At 34.0% G+C, this 19,230-nt stretch overlaps 1 protein-coding gene across 4 annotated transcripts in view; it reads right to left on the reverse strand.

Annotated features, from left to right (window-relative positions):
* TAF2 (TATA-box binding protein associated factor 2) overlaps positions 1-19,230 on the reverse strand; it is a 98,699-nt gene that overhangs the window by 49,104 nt on the left and 30,365 nt on the right. For all 4 annotated transcript variants that reach the window (XM_072774335.1, XM_072774336.1, XM_072774334.1 and 1 more), the window contains exons 11-20: positions 18,833-18,968; positions 17,621-17,775; positions 16,816-16,930; positions 16,353-16,462; positions 14,883-14,948; positions 13,459-13,711; positions 11,286-11,426; positions 8,228-8,338; positions 3,803-3,996; positions 3,049-3,188 (exon numbers count right to left, since the gene is read on the reverse strand). In XM_072774335.1, coding sequence (XP_072630436.1) covers positions 3,049-3,188; positions 3,803-3,996; positions 8,228-8,338; positions 11,286-11,426; positions 13,459-13,711; positions 14,883-14,948; positions 16,353-16,462; positions 16,816-16,930; positions 17,621-17,775; positions 18,833-18,968 — 1,421 coding nt within the window. The remainder of the gene's footprint in view (positions 1-3,048; positions 3,189-3,802; positions 3,997-8,227; positions 8,339-11,285; positions 11,427-13,458; positions 13,712-14,882; positions 14,949-16,352; positions 16,463-16,815; positions 16,931-17,620; positions 17,776-18,832; positions 18,969-19,230) is intronic.

Here is a 19,230-nt window from a genome sequence, read left to right on the forward strand (position 1 = left end):
TTTAGGATTTGAATAACTGTATTATCAGAATTTTATTTCTGACATCTTCCATTGTTTCACTTTCTAATGACCTAGATTAGATTCACGGATAATACTGAAGCACCTCTCAATTACACTTAAATTCTTCGGGAAATCATAATATTAGCATTTTATTTCATTACAGATAATACTAATTCATGAAATCTTCATATTTATGTGACAGTAAACATCATTCATGTATCTTGAGAAAGAAGGTTGGCAATACTGGCCATATTTGGTAAATCTTAGGACTTCTAGATTTCACAAGTCGGTAAAATGTCAAAACAAAACAGGAGACTTGATGGAATTACATTTTTTTACTTGACAAAAAGTTCATTTAAAAAAAAAAAAAGAAGGGCAGTCTGGGTGGCTCAATGGTTTAACGCCGCCTTTGGCCCAGGGCCTGATCCTGGAGACCCAGGAACGAGTCCCACGTCAGGCTCCCTGCATGGAGCCTGCTTCTCCTTCTGCCTGTGTCTCTGCCTCTCTCTCTCTCTCTCTCCTCTCTCTCTCTCTGTGTCTCTCATGAATAAATAAAATCTAAAAAAAATAAAATAAAAAATTTTTAAAAATTTAAAATTTTTTTTAAAAAAAGAAGAAATCACTTTTCACTGCCATTTCTTAAAAGAATTGTTACCCTGAATAAAAAAACAGTAAATAACAGTCCTTTCTGAACTTAGTCCAACATATATAATATACACACTATTTTGTTCTTATCCTTTTATAATTTAACTATACATAATACACATACTTCTATTGAAACTTACCAAAAAATTATAACGATCTGAGATTTCTTCTAATATGTAAAAATTAACCATAATTATAGAACTTCCCTTACTTCTTCCTCTTTCCAGTCATATGAGAACTATAACATACTCTAACTTCTTTACTCCTCCCCTATTTTAGCATGATAGTCTAGAATTCTAGATGTAAATTAAATGTATTTTTTATATTTGCATATTATTTTTTTATTTTTAAAAATAATTTGTTTATTTGAGAGGCAGACAGAACATGAGCAGGAGAGAGACAAAGGGAGAAGGAGAATGGAAGCAGACTCCCTGCTAAGCCAGGAGCCCAACTTGGGCCTGGATCCCAGGATCCTGAGATTATGACCTGAACTAAAGTCAGATGCTCAATTGACTGAGCCACCGAGGCACACCTGAATATTATTTTTTAAAGAATTATTTTTGATGGGCACTTGGGTGGCACAGTCAGTTATGTCTCTGACTCATGGTTTTGGCTCAGGTCATGGTCTCAGGGTCATGAGACTAAGCTTGCACAGGGTTTGTGATCAGTGTGGAGTCTGCTTAAGATGCTCTCTTCCTTGGCCCCTCCCCCCACCTCCACACACGCATGTGTGCTCTTTGTTAAATAAACAAATACATCTTGAAAAACAAAATAATTATTTCTGTATAACCATGTTATTAATAAATATTTAAGCTTAGTTCCTTTTTTTGATAGGCACAATCACTCATATTAGGTCATTCATTTCACACTTTCATCTTTTTTTTTTTTTTTAAGATTTTATTTATTCTGAGAGAGAGCAAGTGAGAGAGAGACAGAGAGAGAACGCACAAGTGGGGGGCGGGGAGATGGAGGAGCAGACTCCCCACTGAGCAGGGAGCCTGATGCAGGACTCAATCCCAGGACCCTGGGATCACCACCGGAACTGAAGGCAGATGCTTAGCCAACGGGGCCACCCAGGTGCCCCACTTTCATCAGTTTTGTTTTTTTTTTTTAAAAGATTATTTATTTATTTATTTATTCATAGAGACACAGAGAGAAAATGAGAGGCAGAGACACAGGCAGAGGGAGAAACAGGCTCCATGTAGAGAGCCTGATGCAGGACTCGATCCAGGGTCTCCAGGATCACAGGCTGAGCTGCAGGTGGCGCTAAACCACTGCGCCACCGGGGCTGCCCAACTTTCATCAGTCTTGAGTTATTATTTGATTCACTTCTAGGTCAGCTGAAAATTCTTTAGGAATTTTGTTTTAAAGAATGTTACACAGTGGATGTACTTCTAAATCTTTAAGGCTACATGAGTGACAACCTGGTAAAAAAGGAAAGGTAGGAAGGTAGGATCATAGTTTTCCCTAAACATTAAGTCAACCATTTGTTCATTGGTTTTTGAACTCTTCATATTCTGAGGAAGTCACAGGCCACATTATTCTTTTATCTTGTACAATAAATGGGTTCTGATATTCCTAGGAACTTACATATTTTTTTCCCTCAAACTTAAAATTTTAAATTTTATCAGACTATAAGAAGTTTCATTTTATTCTTTCAAAGTATTCTATTATTTCTTAGATTATTGCTTATATTCTTCCACCTGCTCTATTCTTGACTGATTTTTAATATTTTCATCTCTTTATTTTTCTGTCCTTTTTTTTAATGCTTTGAATATGTAATATTCGCTTAGTCATTTTCTAGCCTTATTTTTTTCAAGTTCACGAAGCCTTTTCTAATCCTCATACTGAGGCTTCTGTGTATATATCTTGCTCTACTTTCAGATACATTTTTTTTTTAAAGATTTTATTTATTTATTCATGAGAGACACAGAGAGAGGCAGGGATGTAGGCAGAGGGAGAAGCAGGCTCCCTGCAGGGAGCTGGATGTGGGACTCGATCCTGGAACCGCAGGGATCACAACCTGAGCCAAAGGCAGATGTTCAACCACTCAGCCACACAGGCGCCTCCACAGATACAACTTTTTGAAAGGTGCCAGATGTTTTCTTGAGTTGTCAGTTAGGAATTTCCCAAAATCTTCAAGTTTTTAATAACACATAATTAAAGCTATAGAGTAACACACTGACTTCCTAGACAGACCAAAGATACCTACCTCTAATTTTATTCTTTTCTCTTACTTATTCTTATACAAGTTCCAAATTTACCAAAATTTCTTTCAAAAGAATTTAAAATTTAAATACCTATGTTGTTTGTAATACAAAATCCCAATAACTAAAATGGCTTTAACTATTTAGTAAACATTTCTTTCTAAAATGATATGAGCATACACTTGTAAAGCATTACCTTTAGTATAATCAACAACTGCTTCCAAAGCGGCTATCCTAATGTCCACAAAATGGCCATACTCTGCATAAGATTTAAAAAGAGCTGGATCACTTGGCACATGTCCATTCTTTTGAAGCACTCGTATGGCTCTCAAACAACTAGGAAAAATAGTATTTACAGTTAACATTTCTATATAAGTATTTGAATCAAACTTGCTTCCCAATCATTAGGAATCAATCTGTAACAGTAAACTGAAAAACTGAAGTGATTTGAATCCATCTTTTAATTTTGTAATATTAATTTTTTGTAATAATTTAGTCAATAATACACATGGAAAGTGAGAACTGATGATATGTGAACCAATGGATCAACTTTTTTTTGGCAAACTTCTAAAGAAATAGAAGTTTTTGATAGTCACATACAAACAAGTTGATGGAAGTCATCTAAGTAAGAAGCTTAACAATAGAGATGTTTATACTATGTCCAATGGGATGAAAACATTTTGCAGATATCAGAAATAATGCTTATGAAGAAATTCTGATGACGTAAGTATTTATGACATAAGTAGAATTATATACACAATATATATCACATAATTAAAGATGTATTTTGTTACAAGAGGAAAAAATTTAGAAGGCCATTCTCCAAAATAGTAATACTACATCTGTGATGGTACAGTCATACAGGATTTAAATTTTCTTCTTTTACTTTACTGTATTTCCTATAATGAGAATAAATTTCTCCTATAAAAGTAAGTTAACTTTCATCATACCTGACAGTGATGGTATGTCTATAACTTGGAAGAAGTTTTTCCATATTCAAAAACCTGGTGATTTCTTCAAGAATGAGTCGCACATCTGGATTTAAGTTGTCCAAAGTTCGAACTTCATTGTTCACACTGACTGCAGGCGTAACAGAGTTGGCAAGGGCATCAATCATTTCAGCACGGTAATAGTTATCTGAAAACTAAGCCACAAATAATCACAAGAAAACAAAATTCACACTTCTATTAAAAATTAATATTTATAACTTTAAAACATAATTTATCTGAAAACATAAGCAAGTTATCCAGTAATTATTTAACTATGTCTTTTGTGTAGTTATACATCCGGAAAAAGAGACTCACTAATTAGTAATACATTAGTTTACTCAACTAGTGTTTATTGCATGTAGGTGTAACCTATAGAGATTCCTCTCCAGGGAGGACCACAGTCCACAAACCCAGCTGGTAATGCAGAGCTTGGAATCAGCTATTTAGCTCTACTCTCACATATAAATTTATAACCAAGGCTCACCAGATTATTTGAGGAAAGCATCAACCTAACAAAGGAAGACCAGAACAAACAAAAGGAAAAAACAAGCAACCTGGCCGAAAGAGTTTGCAAGGAAAAGAAAACCGGTAAGGAGGAAGAAAATCCAAAACCATCATGAACATTGTCTGAGAAATAACCACTGGTATGCCTTCCAATTGTAACATATTTTAAAAGAAAAAATATGCAGAGATTCAAAATCAAAATTAAATTGGAATACAAAATTGAAAAAAGTTCCCGAAATTCTAAGCAAAAAGGAAGATATAAAGTAGACTGAAAAGGAAACTAGAGGGCTGGTGTAGAAGACATACTCTCTTGTATAAATAAGAGATCTACCAAGAGAAGCAGAGAAAACAGAAGAGACGACGATCCAAAAAAATTTCTAAATCCATATTCCAGTCAATTCCCAGAGAAGCAATTTATTGAATGGCAATGTAGGGTGGCTTGATTTAAACTCATCAGATCAGACCCTCTAGCCTGGGAATATTCAAACATAGAGCAATTAATTTTATCATCAGTGTTGGGAATATGGTGTTGCAACACAAACTGTCAGGGGATGGAGGAGGAGGAGCACCTGCCGCCTGTGACTTCCAAGATGGAGGCAGAGCCTCACACTGCTGGTTATAGTGACAGAACACCTACACACACCTATGTTCAGACACGGGGCAGAAACAAGTAAGGCAAACAATAAACAAAATCAAAGAAAAAATACTCTACATGTTCACTATGGACCAAATTTTGTTTTTAAATCTTCTCATGATTGCAAAACTGATCACTAAAACTTCAGTCTCTAAATCCTAATCCTTCCCTCCAAAGCCAGAGAAAACAATCATGCATTTTTGTCAGGCGAATTTTGTTTTAACGGTGTGGCATTTATCAACCTTTTCTTTTCCAGGTTCTAAGTCTTTTTTTGTTTTTTTTTTTTTTTTAATTTTATTTATTTATTTATGAGAGAGAGAGAGAGAGGCAGAGACACAGGTAGAGGGAGAAGCAGGCTCCCTAAGAGGAGCCCAATGCAGGACTCGATCCCAGGACTCCAGGATCATGCCCTGAGCTGAAGGCAGATGCTCAACCACTGAGCCACCCAGGCATCCCTCCAGGTTCTAAGTCTTGTTTTCAATTAAGAAAGACCAATTAAGAAAGAGTATTGAATTCCACGCTTTGCCCAATTAAGGAGATGTTAAAATTTTTTAAAAAATATTTCCCACGGACTTCCAACTTCTTTTTATCATTTAATGTTTTGTATTTCTTTCCCTTTTTTTTTTTTTTTTTTAAGATTTTATTTATTTACTCATGAGAGACAGAGAGGCAGAGACATAGGCAGAGGGAGAGGCAGGCTCCCCGCAGGGAGCCCAACAAGGGATTCAATCCCCAGACCAGGATCATGCCCTGAGCTGAAGGCACTCAACTGCTGAGCCACTCAGGCATCCCTCATGTTTTGTATTTCTAATTTTACTTGTATAAAAACTGTCATTTCTTCTCATGTACTTTAAAAAATTTTATATCTAAGTAGTGAGACTTTAAAAAAAATCCCTTAACCAAAGCCTTCAGAAGTAAATAATTTGTGATTAAAAGTGAGGTACTTTAAAAGCAAACAGATAAACCAATCAATGCAATATTCTTAGGCCTCCATCTAAACAGATCTGTTGTGCAAGTTTTAATATGTTAATCGATAAATCTTTAAATGACGACAAAGTTTTTTTTTTCTCCCAATCACAATTTTTAGGAGCATAAGTCTTTGATATCAAACAGATCTGGGTTTAATGACTGGCTCCGCCACACATGTGACCTATTACCTGAGGTAAATCTTTATTAGCGTCTAGCTCCTCAAACGTAAACTGAGATAATAGGCTCTATCTTAGACGTCTGAGGAGAATCATGTTAGATTATGCATGTTTTAGTATAAGCCATGGAATATACACAAAAAAATAGCTATTTTATCATTACTATTGTTATTATTTGTATTTATTCCATCCTTAATATCTTCTAAGATTAATATGTCACCTATAGTTACTAACTATAACATCTGATTAGACATCAAAATTACAAGAAACTGAGTTTCATGTTCTGCAAAAATAATGAAGTGTAAAATTTAATAATCCATCAGTATGCACCTTACAGAATCATAAATGATGGCAGTATGATAGCATCATATAAAGTAGCATGGTATACTAAATAGATCATCACATAGATGGGTGGCAACAGCTCACAGAACAATTCCCAGATTACACTTCCTAATAATTTTAAATTCTCAACCTCTGTGTTTTGCTCTCATTTGTCAACTACAGAATAAGTAAGGTTTAAAGAAATTAAGGTATATGAAATCACTCTGCAAAGTAAAAATACTGTATTGGGGCTACCATGATTTAGATTATATAAGCAACCCCCTAAAACAGGAAAACTGACACATACACTTACATACTTTCCCATTTTATTTGAATATAATTTTGATTTGATGTCATCTGAAATCCTAACCTTATATCTATAAATAAAAGAAATTCATGTGTAGAAGAAAGGAATATTATAAATGGAGGTTAAAAAAAGAAACAGTAAATGAGGAAGAAAGAACCTTATAAAAATTTTTTAACAGTATTCAAAAATGGAAAGGGGGTTCCTCTGGTGGCTGGCTCAGCGGTTTAGTGCCTGCCTTCGGCCCAGGATGTGGTCCTGGAGTCCTGGGACAGAGTCCCACATCGGGCTCCCTGCATGGAGCCTGCTTCCCCCTCTGCCTGTGTCTCTGCCTCTCTCTCTGTCTCTCATGAATGAATAAATAAAATCTTTTTTAAAAAAGGGAAAGAAAAAGTCTATCAACTATAACATACTTCTAAAGCACTAATTTTTAAGGACTCTTTTTAACTTAAATCATTTTGAATGTTATTCTACTAACTTGAGGAAAAATTGGTCTTCCTGATTCTCATTAATCACCATTTTTTAACATATTTGTCACTTTTTCTTTACTGTTGTGATGTTTCATTAACTGTTCAGGAATTTGAATTATCCTCCAAACCAGATACATGTGTCTTTATATGTCCTGTTCCTTCTTCCTGGAATAACCTTCCAAGACTGTCCCTATTCATACTCTGGGAAAATCCTATTCATCTTTATGACTCAGTTTGAAAGCCACCACTTGTATACAAAATTTCCCAGAGTCTTTCCCTCTATACCCTTGGAAGGCACTACTTTCTCTGAATTCCCTTAGAAAACTATATATACATATTTGCATTATGCGTGACTGTTAATTGTCTGTCTGATTTCCCCATGAGGTTGAATCTATGAGGGTCCAGAATCAAAGAGATACAGAACAGTTGTCCAATAGATCTTTAATGAGTAAGTAAAATTCTGGATGCCATCTATCATCTCTTCTCTCTATATAACACAGTATATTACCTAGCATAGCACATATTCTCAAAAACATTTGCTGATTATCAGAATAAAGAGATGAAATGATTCTTGAGGCATAGCATTCAACAGCTATTTGCTAAATAAGTTCATAAATATACATTATGGTAAAAAAAAACAAAAAAAAAGTTAAGTTCATTGATGAACAAATTATCCCAAGAGGAAATGGATTTCTGTGCATAACATGATGAAAGAAAAAAGAAATAAAAATAAAATTGGGCTGTCGGATTTCACCAAAACAAGTTTTAATTTGCTCCCCGAAATCTGATGTACTACTACTTCCACATTACAACAGGTAGGAGGAATATTTCAAAAACAACTAAACTTAAAAAAACCAACCACTGGTTGTTATAATAAATCATGTTTGTATATTTCTATCTTTAGAAACTTCAAGCACCATGGACTCAACAATCATTTCCCAGTCTAAATATTTCTTTAAAAACAAAATATCACTAGGTAGTTTTATAATATTCAGTAAAGTGTCTTACCTTATTTTTTCTGTTGTCATTGTACTTGATTAAGTCTAAAATGAATGTTAAGACTTCTTTGGGACAAAGATTGTGAACATCTCTCAATAAAGCCATTGCAACCGGCATAGTCTACAAAACAACAACCACCAAAAAACTTTTTTTAAGCATATAATAACCTCTGTCATTATTACAATTCATCTTAGTATATGCAAAAAAAGGATATTCTGGGACTGACTTAGTTATTTGGATGGAGCCTAAACCCTCTATCACTCCCTCTCACTGGGAACACGTCAAACATTTTAACAGAAAAGCAGAGTGGCAAACCAAGGGGAGAGTACTCTGTAGTCTGTGTGCCTTTGTCTTCATTTGATGAAGTATATGTAATATAAATTAAATTAATCCAGTTTTGTTTTACAGTGGAAAAGGAATGGGTTTTAACACTAGACAGACCACTCCTCAACTCCCACTCTACTACCAAGATACCTGGACTATTTTAGCTAGCTGCTCACTCAACAGCCTTCCTCACAACCATTTTTAGGATTGAATGATACAGTGGCTGGAAGCATGTGACAGATAGGAAAGCATCCAATCATCAGTCCCAGAGACACTGATTCTACAGTTCCACCTCCACTCACAACCTAAAGAAAAATGGCAAAGATCTAAAATCCAGTCAGATTTCCCCTTTCCAAATTTTCATAGGCAACTTTCCTAAAGAAGTGGAAACCTGACTCACACAGTGGTAACCTTTACCAGTAAAACCAAGTTCTTTAAATTCAAGACAGAACCACAGATGAAGTCATCACAGTCCTTAGAGAGCTGGGGACTATGCTCTCATCTGATTCAAAATAACAGTATCTTCTCAACTGAAGGAGTGTGGCTGTTCTGCTTGCATGAAAGAGCTGAAGCAAGGGACAGTCAGTGTTATAACAGTGTAACAAGAGACAGTGCTAATGCTGTAAGAACTGAGGGAAAAGGCTCTCTTCCATAGAAATACCTGTCCTGTGCCGGTTTTGCTCTTTTGGGATTCAAGTTTGATTTAGAGTCATCTTTTCTCCCTTTTCTGGCATTGAAAGTATTACGTGAAAGTAACTAGTCTAAAAGTATTCTCCAACTTTTTTGATTGCAACCAACAGTAAGATATATTTACATTCCAATCTACACACACACACACACAAATGTCACGTAAACTAAAAAAATAAAACCAAAACACTTTATATCTACCCTTATGTGTTGCATTCTGATACTGCCTACTGTTTTTAAAAAATGAACCCCAAACTTCCAAATTGATCTCATCCTCATCAATGGGACACAACTTCCAATACAAAACACTAATCTAAGGTATTCAGACACATAATGACACAATGAAGGGGAATACTGGGTAGACACAGAAATTAAATTGTTTCCATACCAGGAATTAGTGAAATGACAACAGAGCTGAACAACAAGTTAAGTACTAGAGAATGTTCAGTTCTTTAAAATAACAGGAAAAATAAATAAATAAATAAAATAAAATAAAATAAAATAAAATAAAATAAAATAAAATAAAATAAAATAACAACAGGATGCCACATAGACTTCTTTGATTATACCAGTACTGGCTTTCCCCAAACCTGGCTCACCCTGAATCTGTTCTGCTGATGAAATTCACTATAATTATATCATGACTTCTCTCAGCAGGTGTCTCAATGTTGCTGTAATCTTTTACTTCTCCCTCTACCATATATAAATCTCACTTAAACTAACACCCCCCTCAACATCTATCATTTCACTCACTTCCAATCTGCTTTCTACCTGCCTCAGAAAAAGAAATGCTCTTATCTTTTCTAAAATTAACCTCCCAACTGTGTCCCACCCACTACTAGTATCTTCAGAATTTACTCTGCCTTCTTTTTCATATTTACTTGCTCCTACTTGAATATTTCACTTCTCCCTTTCCACAGATTCCTTTGTGACAAACATGCCACAAGTTTCTTTTTCCTTTATATAAAACAAATACCAAATGTACCTTTCTTAGCACTGCTTTATCCTTAACATGTCTTTTTCATACTCTTCAGCTAGGCTTTGTTAGTTTTTTCTACTTCAACTTCACTCCTCCTTCTAGTTCAATCTACTTAATCCGACCTCTGCCTTCATTATTTGTTTTTTTTTCTAGAGAGAAATATATATATATTTATATATATTAAAAAAATATATATATATATAGAGAGAGAGAGAGAGGGAGAGAGAGAAGGGGAAAGGCAGAGGGAGAGGGAGAGAGAATCTTATGCAGGTTCCACACCCAGCACAGAGTCCAACACAGGGCTCAAACACACAACCGTGAGATCACAACCTGAGCCACCCAGGCACCCCTGCCTTCTTCATCATCATCATCATCATCATCATCAAATCATCATCATCATCATCATCAAATTACTCAAAACATTTTACAAGTGATTTGCAAATTGACCAAACGCTGACAATCTTGCCATTCCATATCCCTCCTAAAACATGACACCATCACACCACTGTGACTCTGTATATTATCATTTATAAAAAGTTTACTATTTGATAAACAATATAAAACACTTTACATACTTGATCTATTTGTAAAAAGATAAATTTTACAATGGAGTAAACTGAGGCTTATACAGTTAAGAAACCTGTCCTCATGCAAACTACTAGTGAGAGCAGAGCTGGCACTGAAACCAGAGATGGGTACTATACATTATCTCAGAAGGGCTGGCCACATTCCAGAAGGACTGCCATCAGAAGGCCTCATCCATACCTCCATTCACCACATAACCAACCAAAAAGTCAAATTACACATTTCTACTTACGTTAGTATAAATGCTGATAGAGAGCTACTTACACACAGCTCATAAACTCTATGGACAATCAATTAAAATTTGGGGAACATTTTGAAGAAACAAACCAAAAAAAAAACAAAGGTAAAGCTTTTATAAAAAAGTAAACACACCTGTTATTTAAATAGTCCCCAAGTTAAACTGAGATATACAGATAATGGCATAAAACAATGATTAAGAAAGTAGAGAGTCAAAAAAAAAAATAAATAAAGGAAGTAGAGAGTCAACTGTACCTTCTGTAGAAAATAGCTTTGAAAGCTCATAAAGTTGTTTGTTTTCACAATGTTTGGACAAGTCTTGCAACAAAACATTCGAGTAAAGAGTGACTTCATGGCTGGTGGTCCCGTCCACGTGCTCACCATTGAATTTGCAATCTGCAAATAATTAGAACAAAGTAATTTCCATCACCACTGCAAACGTATTTTTAAATAAATAAAATAGTTTAAAATTTATTAACACTTAATTGGATTTGTCTTCAAAAATTTTAATCCTCAGAAATTTTTAGACATTTTAGCCTTTTATTACCATTTCCAAAAAAATTAACTTACCAACCCCCCCAAATTCTATGTACACTTATTTTTTTTCTTATGTACACTTATAATTATTTTCTATAATTTCTAAATTGGAGCATTCTTTTATGTTTTTTTTTTGTTTTTTTTTTTTTTATTTATGATAGTCACACAGAGAGAGAGAGAGAGAGAGGCAGAGACACAGGCAGAGGGAGAAGCAGGCTCCATGCACCGGGAGCCCGATGTGGGATTCGATCCCGGGTCTCCAGGATCGTGCCCTGGGCCAAAGGCAGGCGCCAAACCGCTGCGCCACCCAGGGATCCCTCTTTTATGTTTTAAAAAAATATGGCGCAGCTCAGGTGGCTCAGCAGTTTAGCACCTGCCTTAGGCCCAAGCTGTGATCCTGAAGACCCAGGATCGAGTCCCACAACGGGCTCCCTGCATGGAGCCTGCTTCTTCTTCTGCCTGTGTCTCTGCCTCTCTCTCTCTGTTTTTCACAAATAAATAAATGAAAAATTAAAAAATAAAAATCATTAAAGAATGTCTGCAAAAGACTTCTATTCTGAGTAAGTTTATCTTTGCCCATTTAGACAAATATAATTCTAACATTTTAAATTATCAAATAGAAACATCACCATGGATTTTAAATAAGACTTTAAATCAGATTTTAAATCTACCCTAATTGAAAAATAAGCCAAGTATAGTGCTAACACTTAAGTTTGCAAGAAGGTTTTACAAAAAAAAAAAATTCCTTGCTATTGAAACTTTCAGCATATATAGAAATCATGTCTGAAAAGAATGAACTTACAATTAATTTTAAATAATAGTCTACAATTTCATGGACCTGCTAAGAATTTAGCATGCAAGATCACAAAGATCTTTATAGAAGCAATGAAATTATATCCTTAGCAGCTGACTATCAGAGAACATCATGTTGTCCCTCATATTAACTGAGTAGGATGCAGGACTGCAACTCCTCAATAGTGACCATTAAAGACAAAACGAATCTAAATCATTACAATCTTGAGAGATATTGGGCAAATGGATTTTAGCAGTGAGGAAGGCAGAGGAGTCACTAAATAGGAATGAACCTATTATCAGGATGTTTTTAAATACCTGGAACCTAGTATTTCTGGCCAAATTTTTGTCTGCGTTTTTCTGGTTTTCATTTGTTCTACCTTCAGATGTTTTGCAACTAAAGAAAAATATTTATTTATTATTATTATTTTTAGTTTTCTTAATAAATTAACTCTTCTAGCATGTGAAATTATAAAACCTATCATGTTATTTATCACTAAGACTACTTACTAAGCTGAAACCAACAGGAGATAATCACCACAGTAGGATGGTTAAGATGATACAACTTCCTGTACTACATAACATAAAATATGACTTAAGGGGCATCTGGTTGGCTCAGTGGTTGAGCGTCTGCTTTCGCCTCAGGGCATGATGCCAGGGTCCTGGGATCGAGTCCCACATCGGGCTCCCTGCAGGGAGCCTGCTTCTCCCTCTGCCTATGCCTCTCTCTGTGTCTCTCATGAATAAGTAAAAATAAAATCTTAAAAAAAAAAAATCAATTAAACTAAGGAATCTTTTGCCAAATACATTCTGTGCCTTAACAGTATGGTTGGCAGTTCAATAAGATGGTAAGCAATTCTCTTTGAATTTAAAATTTGACTTTCAGTTTGACAATCACGAACTTTTAATGCACTATTTTCAGATCAAAACATGTTTCTTTCGAATCAGTCTTATTAAACACATTTGGAAAACAGCTTTCAAGGGACCAGCTATCAAGTAATATTAAAGACTACAGTAAATGTTAATTCATTTTCAGAGTTTTTGGTTTTTAAAAAAATATGCAGTAGTTATGTTTTCTTTCTACTGTACATCATCTCACCTTTGCAAGGCAGAAGCAAGCAGACATTCTTACTCGGTAGAAACACTGCTCTTGTTCTAATATGTCAGTGAGTGCAAGGCGAGATGCTGGCGTAGGGAACTTCTCCAAGGCCAGAATAGACTCCTGCTGTGCAACAACATCTCTCTCATAGCGGAGCTGATATTGCCACATGAAGTCAGCTTGCTCAAACTCCACTTTTCTTAGCACTGACATATCTGGGTCTATCCTTATCCACAGCAAAGGGGAATCAGCACTGAAAATATAATTTTCTTTCAATTTGTTTCAACTTCATATATTTATAAAATAAAAAACAAAGCATTAAACAGATTCTCTTCTCTATGTAATATTCAAGACTGCCTCAACTTTTACTATATTCATTTTTTTTAATCACACTGACAACATTCTCATTACATTTAATGTATTTCAACTTTCTCATATTAGCTAATCTTTATCAATCTTGCTTGAAAGATCTCCAAGGATAAGAAGATAGTTATCACAAAGAAATTTCATCTGAAAATATTAATTTGGGGATTTTGATTTGTGATTATGCGATGTGAAAAAAAAAGAGATCAAATTTCTTCATTTCATGGCCTATAGCCAAATTGACTATGGCTATAAATGCCATCCTTTCTTGGAATCAATCTAAAAAATGGAATTTATCTATTTTACTAAATTAATGTGTTTAACTCATTTTTAATACTGTTTTTTTAAATGTTAGATTCATGATCTTTTTCAAAGAGCAAGTTCTGAAATCATAGTTCAGAGGCATATCATGAATTTATCCTCCTATACTTCTCAAAGTAACAAGCACAGTTTAAAATATCTAGTCTATGTCAACACTTCCATCAAAAGAACACTACCTGAGATACTACTTTAATTCACCAAATACTAGTAGGTGGTTATTACAGGCAAGACATTTGATATGGAAAAAGTATATAAATGGTATGTAAACAGCAGTAATATTTGGCAACCAAGTTAGTAAATAATTATAGATGTTTTATAAAAAAATACACAGACACAATATGGATGAGCAAAATGAAGTTTGAGCTATATTATATTTAAAAATGAAACAATGCCAATCAGTGAATATTACCACATAAAATTCAGAACAGTGGCATTTAAATTGTATTTGGAAAACACAGGGAGACTGAAAGTGCCCTGAAGTCTTGTCCAAAGACAAAAAGAGTCTGTATCACCTGACCACTCCCAGGACCCACTGGTGAAGTACTAGATTAGAAACTGCATTTTAAGATCTGTAAGTGACTAACATGCACATTATAGTTTGAGAAACACTGCATTTCTATGGACTTTCAAAAGTTTTAAAAGCAGCAATTTCAACATATTTACATACTTTTAGATGTGCATAACAAGACAGATGAGAAGGCATCAAATACCATATCCTTAAACTCAAATAACTAACTTACTCCATTGCAGAAAGGTCCATGTCAACTTCTTCTCCATTCATCAATGGAATTTTTTTCTTCTTATTCCTACATTTAGGGAAAAGTTAAGTTTACAAGCTGTGACATTTCCAATTCTGAAAGGAGATAAAGAACAGCTGAAGTTTAAAATGAAAATTTCAGGCAACATTCTAAGACAGTTTAAGGAAGAAGAAGGGATAATGAGTGTAATGGAATTTAAACACAATCTATTTTGAAGCTGAAGGGAATGAAGTACGCGATACTGAAATGTCTTTCTGATCAAAGTTTAACAAAAAGCAAAAATACGTAACTAAATGTCAGGTTAAAACATGTATGTACTTCCAAGAACTGGTAAGCTGCAATTTCATATAGAGAAGATCAATCTATCAACAAAGAAATCCTTTAAGAAAACTAAAACAGGAAACTTGAGGAAATGTTATGGAAAGGGTAGCGATTAGATGTTCCCAATTTCTAAGGCAGACAGAACAAAAGGAAAAGGGAAATTTAAGTCTGAACTAAGAATTTTTGAAGAGAAAAAATGGCTTCAGCGACATTTCAAAATCAAGTTTCTGAAGGCCATCAAAATCAACTGACATCCTCATCTGTCTGACAGGACCTCAAGGTAGTTATGAGTGTATAATTTCTATTTCTGAAGTTTTTATATTACTATACAATCCTCCAGCAAAGCACAAAAATGTGCTCATCTCTCACTATTCAGAATACATGTTAATGGCTGACTTAAACAACAGTGGTAAAGAAAAAATGTATTACATAGAAGATGAATGGCTGAATATTTTGTGTTTTTTTTGGCTGAACATTTTTTAAGGAAAATGATAATGTGCCTTTTGAAAGACATCAAGAATGTTTCTTAAGAGGCATCTGCCTGGCTCAGTCAGAAGGGCATGCAACTCTTGATCTTGGGGTCGTGAGTTCGAGCCCCATATTGGGTATACAGATTACTTAAAAATAAAAAAAATAAAGGAATGTTCTGTAAGGGCATGATAATACAGACAAAAGGGAGAAAGACACACTAAAGAAAATGCAGGGGCTTTTCATGACATATGTATCCAGCTCCTTCCTTTTTATTCAATGATCACTGCCCCAATATTTACTATAGATATTAATCCAATGAAACTAATAAAGACAAACATAAGTAATTTGCCTTATATTGTTCCTGGTTCCAAAAAATTAAATTTCTATTCCACCTCCCCCTGACCCTAACAAAATAAAGATTCTTAAACCTAAATTTTTAAATTAATTCAAAAAATAAAAAATGCTGTCAAGAACAGAAAGCAAATAAAGACTGTTTAATAACATCAACTTAAAGTAGAATGAAAGAAAAAAAGATACCAGATAACATGTTTTTTACTTGAAAACTTAGGTATATATTAGGATTTCTATTTTGGCATTTTAATCTGTGAGACTTACAATTTAATTATCAATTTCAGTTTAAAGTTATGATTCAATGCCTACCTTCTGCTTTTGGAATGACAGGGAATATCATGTTTAAGGCTGTTTTCTTCAATTTGCAATGTATGATTGAAGGATCCATCTAACTCCTGCACTGTCACTTTAAGTGGTCCCTTTAAAAAGAAACCGTGTTCAAAAACAATGCTAGAAAAATACCATAAATGTATTCTTAGGTGTATAGGTATGTATTTCAAGATATAAAATACTACTATGCAAGATATATATCTAGAGACACAGAGAAGTAGCTGGTACCAAAGGAAAGAAGAACTGCGATAATCTGTGTTCTCTGAAATCTCCGTCATGACCTCTTCATTGACCCATCATTGACACTTGATGTTTTCTCAATTTTGACCTTTGCAAACAAAACCTCATTATGAAACTTCTAACCAGCTCTCCAACCATAAGCCCTTCCTATATTGAACTGGGAAGAAAGCAATACAAAAGGCCAATCTAGAAAAAATCTTACCACGTATTTCTGAGTTCCAGGGGATGTATAATCTTGTTTTATTTCCAATTCCAAGACATTTCGTTTTCTGTTAAATGCAAAACTCCCATAAAACTTTACCACTCCACTCTGATCTCTGAAGAATTGTAAAGGAATTTTTGCATACTGAAATGAATACGTGCTAAACAAAATAAATGACTCGTTATAGTAGGTAATAACTTTCAAACTCATTTTCACCAGCTCAAGGCTTGAGAACACACTTCAGGGTAAACCAGGTGGCAAAGTATTCAAAATTTTTGTGAAAAATGTTTCCCCAGATTTAAACAAAATTTCTGAGACATTAACAGATTTATGTTTTTTAAGAAGCAAAACCACTCTACTGGGTTATTAATATAATAGTGCTTTGATATGAAAAATGTAAAAATTGAAAAGTTCCCAGATACCACTTAAGTTGTGCCAAGCTCTAACCACATCTAAAAGCTACCATACCACTACATCTTAAAAGTAATCCTGCAGGCCTGTCTGGTGGACTATTTACCTCCCCTACCATCAAGACTACTGCTATAGTCACACACTAAAAAGCAATTCAAAATACACCAAATTTTACAAGCGTAAGTCTGTGTGTACATATGTATGTGTGTCTCTATCTCAGTGATTAATAGGCACCTTAGCTGAAATGATTTACAGTTCATGGTTATTTCTACTACTATTTAGAAATTTAAATAGTTCTACTTTGGTCTCCCAACTCTTTCTTCTTCCTCCTTCCCCTGACACATATAATCTTATTCCCTTTCCCTCCTTGTTGAACTGCTACTGAAAAGGATACACCCACTGCTTTATTAAAGGCTGGATGTCTTTGCCAGAGACATTTGAGATGGATTTCAAAAACCCAGATGTGGAAACCAACATCTGACTCCACATATGTGACTGGAACTTCTGTGATGAAGCAGTACTAGCCAAACTTAACAGTTTATTAAAAACCTGTAAGGATGAAAATGTCTTACTAAATAAGTTTATATAACATAAAATACATTGTTTTCAATTCTGTATTAACCCATTTTACATTATGACTTTACTACAGTTAATTACAAAGATAATAATTTCAATAATTTCACATCTAACTATATAGGTAGGACTAGTTAAAGACTATTACCATTAAAAGCACGTAAAGATAGATTTAAGCAGCCAGACTATAAAACTATTCCTCCTCAAAACATAATTCAACTTTAATATGTCTTAGACAAAAACAATGAACAGTACTTTTAAGGATTATAATAATAGTAATATATAATACCTATAATTTATTGTACCATGAGCTTTACAAAGAAACTAAACTTTATTTAGCAAGTTTAGCAAATGATTTAGCAAAATCATTAAGATTTACACAACTTTACAAAGTTTCTTTATGGACTGTCTCTCATTTAAAATTTCTCCACTCTAAAGGTAAGGTAAAAGAAAGAGTAAATAAATTTAATTTTAAGGCAATCATAAAATGCTTAAAAAATTACTAATAAAAAAAAAAATTACTAAAAAGTTATTTTTCATTCACCTGTAAGAATATTGTCAATGGGAAAAAAAATAGTCAAACATTTATAACACATTTATTTCTACTACCTTAACTACTAAATCTTAACTACTTACACCAAAACTTGTTAAAATATATGGCAGAATTTAATAGTAGCAAAAATAAACATCTTTTAGGTAGGTTTGTTTTCTATTAAAAACAGTCTAAGTGGCACCCATCCTCAATATTTCAATTAAAGAACACAAAATCATATGTATAAATAGGTTTTAGTTTCATCCTCACATTCTAATTTTATATCCATGACAAACCAGCATTACATGAGTGAAGTAATGATACTCATTCTACATCTAAGGAGAAAAAAGCACAAGTTACTTAGTGAGCAAACAGGTAATTAGTAACAGAATTCCTGCTATAAATTCAGATGCTCTGACTCCTACCAAACAGCATTCAGATTATACACATACAGAGCGTGTCTTTCTTTACAACTGTTAAGTCCCTAAGTTTAATACTTACCTGTAGCATGAATTCCATACTGATCCTATTTTCAATCAATCTCATCACAAGGTGAGCTTTACACTGAAACATAGTGTAGTATTCCCAGGAAAGCGTATGTGGATGCTTTATTGAAAAGTGTAGATGAGATGCTGGACTAAAAACATAAACAGCTATGCTTAATAAAACAAATTTGAATATTAAATAAACAATAAATTTCATGACAATATAACTCAATGATTTCTTAGCATGAGACCAACATGACTAGGAAACTTCTAAAAGAAGAAAATTATGAAGTTTCATAAAAAACCTAAGGGAAAATTTTAATAAAAACACATGCCAAGATGCTAGATAAGAATAGTGTTAATATTTTAGTGCTCTCTAAATTCATCATAATTACAATTAATGTAATTCTAATT

The sequence above is a fragment of the Canis lupus genome, chromosome 14 (assembly GCF_048164855.1).
Source record: "Canis lupus baileyi chromosome 14, mCanLup2.hap1, whole genome shotgun sequence".
NCBI classification, from domain to species: Eukaryota; Metazoa; Chordata; class Mammalia; order Carnivora; family Canidae; genus Canis; species Canis lupus.